Genomic DNA, 4,856 nt, shown 5'->3' on the forward strand with positions numbered 1-4,856 from the left:
CGCCGCTCGAGGCGCGGAGCCCTGGCGGCCGCCCGGGCAGCGCGGGCCGGGCCGGGCCGCGTGCCCTGGCCGCGGGGCGTTGCGGAGGACGCGCGCAGAGCCGCCCCCAGCGACACGCGCGTCGGGCGCGAGCGCAACCCCGAGTTACGAGGAGCTCGTTGGGGCGGCTATTAAATGACATCTGCAAGGGAAAGAGTCGCTTCATAGCAGTTACRGTGCCTCCGTGAGAAACGTTTCTTCAGTATAAAATTTTAATAATTGCCAAAATGTAAAGTAGTTTTGTTAAAGCTGAATTCTGGACAATACTTTATTTTGCCTGTCAGTTAAACTGTGGGGTCCCATTTTTTTAGCACTTTTTAATTTTTTTATAATATTTTATTTTTAAGCCCACAGCTGTGTGTAGTTACTTAGCGCTTAAGTAGTGCTTAATACGAAACATAAACTGCCCGACATGAAGCCAAGTCACTCTTGGGCACACGCGGCTGTGTGCTGGTTAAAATGARCACGATTGTGCGTTGGCGCAGGGCTGGCCCGCATAACTCCAGGCCTCCTCCGAACGGGGCACCGAGGCAGCGCTCGCTCTGCGCACAGGCTGACGGCTTTTTCATTCCCTGCTCACCAAGTTTTGTCCTGTACTTTAAGTGTTGTTCAATGAAAGTTATGAACATGAAGTATAATTTCAGTATATTCAAAATATACTGTCACAGAAAAGTGACAGTAGGGGGCGCTGCAGAAGGACTGTTGTTTTTTTTTTTTTTTTAAATAAACGTTTGAAAATAATGAAAGTAAATCATTTTTGGCTATGCAGGCTAATAGTAGTACTGTCTTTTAAGAACCTAAACGAAAGTACACACTAAAAAGAAACATGTATGAGTGTTGACATAAAATGCAATTTTAAGAGTAATTTTGTTCTAAAACCTGTGTAATTGTTTTTAGCAAGTTTAGCAAACAACAGCACACAAAGTAAATCCTACCTTAAAGCACAGGAGGTCAGTTTCCATAATAGATGACAGAATTTGTTCCAGATACTGAGGAGAAAAATAAATGATTAAAGTTGTTGCATTGCTGCATGGTGGAGTTCACAAGGACTAAGTGCAGTTTCAGTTCTATTGAGGTATATACAGTGAACAGAGAGACGTGTAACATTTGCCTTGAAGCTGCTGGGGGAAGAAGAAAAGAAGGGGGACATGGGCACCTGGAAGAAAAGACTGAGATTTGGCGTTCAGGAGAGAAGCCAACAGGCCCTTTGTACACAGCTGGTGGCTAACGTAATAAACACATWTGTTCACTAAGGCTATCGAAGGATTTTGTTAAAGTAACCACATCCTGTTAATGATCCACAAGATGTTAACCATGAATAGGCGTTGCTTGCATAGGAACAAGTTTGCGAGACCAAGAGATAGCCAACTATTTTGCATACAATGGGCACTGAGGGCAATGGGAAACAGAGGGCACTGAGGAAGACTTATCTGCCTTCCTCCAAAACGACCATCAGAAGGCAGATAACGACCACCTAGAAACAGCTGGCGCAAGCACATTCCGACTGAGCAACATCAACAACACACAGTGCAGACTGAACGGAACCTTCGGAAAAAACACCAAAGGCGGGACTTGGACTCAATATAAATACCGAGACTTTGGGGACTTGAGTGGGGCCTGAGAATGACTACCTCCAGGCCGCCATAGCGCTGTCACCCTTTGTATCCAGCTTACTTTAATAAAATGTAGATGAGAAAATTGGCTCGCCTCATCTATAACAGCTAAGACCAATTTTGCTAAGAACATACCAACTGCTGTACTGGGTCAGACCAAAGCACCACCTATCCCAGCATCCTGTTTATGACAGTGGCAGCAGTGGATGCTTGGGGAAGTGATGAAGAACAGAGCATTTTTCAAGTCTATAGTGATTTTTTWAAATTTTTTTTTCTTTCACCCTCCAAAATTTCTAATTTACACCATTTCTGAGCAGAGGATGATGCCTGTGCATTTAATAATTCTTCATGGATTTCTCTCTCATAAAGTTCACTGGTTGCTTTTGAGCACACTGAGAGCGCTGCATATTTACTTACAATATGAACAATCACTTCAGGCAGTTTATTTCAAACCTGCCATCTACTGATTGCATTTGTTGTCCCTATCTTCATTTGTTTTGGGACAGACAGAGAACTAACAGTCCCATGTAACCCTCCTTGTGTCACTTTRATTTTAGAGAAAAATGTTAGTTATTTTATAACTCTTCCAAGTTGAAGAGTCCTTTCTGGTGCTTTGTAAGCCCTCACTGGGAAGCCATTGAACTTTTTCAACCAGCACAGTACTTAGCTCAACAGTATCTTGTTTTTGAGACTAAAGAAATGGAAAAAAAAATCATAAAGTTGTTCACCATCAGCTTATGTTCTTGCACAAAGATTAAAGCTTTTTTTTTTTTTTTTTTTTAAGCATTGTGCTTTCTCGTGTCTCTGCATGCCATGTATTGGCATTGTTACTTTCATTTACTTTGAGTTTATCCATATTTCTTTCAGTCTCACAATGCTCTTCTGCAATTACTAAGATACGCCTTCATTTTTACTTTTCTGAATAGCTTTATTACCCCAAATCATCTGCAAAATTTGCCATTTACCATTTCTGTCCTTTTCTAGATCACTTGTGAACACCTGGAATAGCACAAGTCCCAGCACAGATCCCTTTGAGATTCTACTGGTGGGTCTTCCACTATAGCAACTTGCTGTTTGTTCTCAAAATCTTTATTAAGCATTTAGCCTTGAAAAGACTGTTGTTCTTGYCTCTATGGCCATTTAACTTATTTAACAACTGTTGGTGAAGGACTTTGGGAATGCCTTTTGGAAATCCAAGTATTCTGAAGATCAGCTGTATTCCCTCTTCTTCATGCCTTCTGACTCCTTCAGAGGACCGTGAAAAGTCTCTGAGCCCYGATTTCCACTTAGAAAAAGTCATATTGACATTTCATCATATATCACACATTACCAATCTGTTTACTGATTCTATAATTTACTGTATTTTCTACTATTTGCATCACAGATACACCATGTTTTTGAGTCTGCAGATTTCTAGATTTTTCTTAGAAAACTTGGCAAATATTTACATACTGTTTGCCACCTTCTAGATACCATTCAGCAGTTTGCTACCTGCTCCTGACTTTTTTTTTTAAAGGATTATTGTTAGTGTCCATGCTTTTTGCAAATTAAATTACTGTTCACATACTCTTTTATTGGCCTGCCCTCTTGTGGTTTCACATTTAACCTGCTAAATGTTGTTATCCTTTTTTCTTTTTCTTCCCTCAGTGAATACAACTTCCACTCTTCAAAAGATGGCTAATTGTAAAAATTTCCCTTTCAGTTTGACAAAGTGACTAATGAGCTTCCTTTTGCTCRTTCCCAGGCCTTTCTCACAAACATGAATACATAAATACAATTTGCTATGTGCCTCAAACATGATGGCCTCAAATACTCTCTGAGGTACTGCAAAAACTTAAATGAGGGAAGGGAAGGGAAGAACTGCTAGAGTGCATAAGAGCTTTTTATTTTCTTTTGCTTTTGACAGGACTTGTAGGTGTGCAATGTAAGTGCTTAGTTCTGGTTGTGAGCCATTGCTAGCTAGCTTCTTAAACAGACATCCTCTCACCTTTGATCGAGTGCTGACACTGGAGGTCCTCTGTCTCCAGGGTGGGATGTTCTGAACAGTTCTCCTAATCACCAACCCTGGAATGAAATGGAGGTTTCTTCTTAGACAGTGAAGGGTATCACCCCTTTGCCGTACGAGGCCTCTACACCTTGGAAAACAAACAGGCTGTTTCCTGGAATAGGCGCCTTGGGTGGCTAAAGCAGGAACCTGGCAGAACACTGGGCAGAACTGGGTGATGAACTGGGAGTAACTAGAGAAAGCAACTGCTCGTTTTAAAGTTAAAAGAACAAATAAATTCTTTCAATTTAAGGCAGTGAGGGAAACACTTCCCCATTTTTTCTTCCACCAGAAAAAAACAAAACTGTCTGTATGAAACTGAGTAATGGGAACAACTGTCCCAAACCCAATTAGTTTAACCCCAACCTCAGCAGCCAGTGCTGCAAAACTGGACGTCACGCTGCCTGTGGAGCCGACACACGTCCCCACAGCCTCCAAAGCACACAAAGGCGTTTTGTTTCCATAGAAAACAGTAACAGCTTCCAYGGTCTATACCTATTAATTTACTTATTAATAAAGCCATCATATACTTACTTGTGATGCTGAAGCTTCAGAAGGTGGTTTTTGAGAGGTTGTCTGTGTTTGCAGGCCTCGGAAAGCACCTTCCCCTGCAGTCACAGGCAAACAGACATGTAAGCCATAGCCTGTAGGGGCACCTCTGTCAACAGCTACATGGGGTTATTTCAGAAGAGGAAGACAAACAGCACAAACATCCTGTGTGCTGGACTCATTGCTACAGCCATAGCAACAAGCTAAYGGACAAGTGCTGCTGTGATACTTGTGTAGTGGCCTTCTGCTGTAGCAATGATTGGAGCTGTCATGACCGAGAAAGTACCTCAGCAGCTGGATTAACTGCTCTTTAAGGGATATAGCCTCTTCAGGTACTGGCAGCTTCACCTCTCACTAAGCAAGGACAGCGGATGAGAACTAGCGGCAGTTTAATGACCAACACATAAGCTGGAAGGGGCTGCGCGGTGGCCTCTAAGCTCAGACTGAGCCGTGAGCCGGCGCACGCTCCGGCCGGGGRCTCGGCGGCGAGCGGCGCGCGACTCCCCGGCCGCAGCCACCTGCGCGGGCACCGGGCCTGCCGCGGGGCGCCTCTCCCGCCGGCCTCTTCCCGCAGGCGCTGCCCCCTGCCGGCCGGGCCGGCCCGGGGCCGC

The 4,856-nt window shown here is 43.8% G+C and overlaps 1 protein-coding gene across 1 annotated transcript in view; it reads right to left on the reverse strand.

Annotated features, from left to right (window-relative positions):
* The window catches only part of ACADM (acyl-CoA dehydrogenase medium chain), a 16,481-nt gene extending 12,245 nt beyond the window's left edge, over positions 1–4,236 (reverse strand). The window contains exons 1-3 of the mRNA XM_026042477.1: positions 4,231–4,236; positions 3,640–3,716; positions 975–1,028 (exon numbers count right to left, since the gene is read on the reverse strand). Coding sequence (XP_025898262.1) covers positions 975–1,001 — 27 coding nt within the window. The 5' untranslated portion in view covers positions 1,002–1,028; positions 3,640–3,716; positions 4,231–4,236. The remainder of the gene's footprint in view (positions 1–974; positions 1,029–3,639; positions 3,717–4,230) is intronic.
* Between the last annotated feature and the right edge of the window lie 620 nt (positions 4,237–4,856).

This window comes from Nothoprocta perdicaria, unplaced genomic scaffold, assembly GCF_003342845.1.
Source record: "Nothoprocta perdicaria isolate Ctin4 unplaced genomic scaffold, notPer1 scaffold_304, whole genome shotgun sequence".
Taxonomy (NCBI): Eukaryota; Metazoa; Chordata; class Aves; order Tinamiformes; family Tinamidae; genus Nothoprocta; species Nothoprocta perdicaria.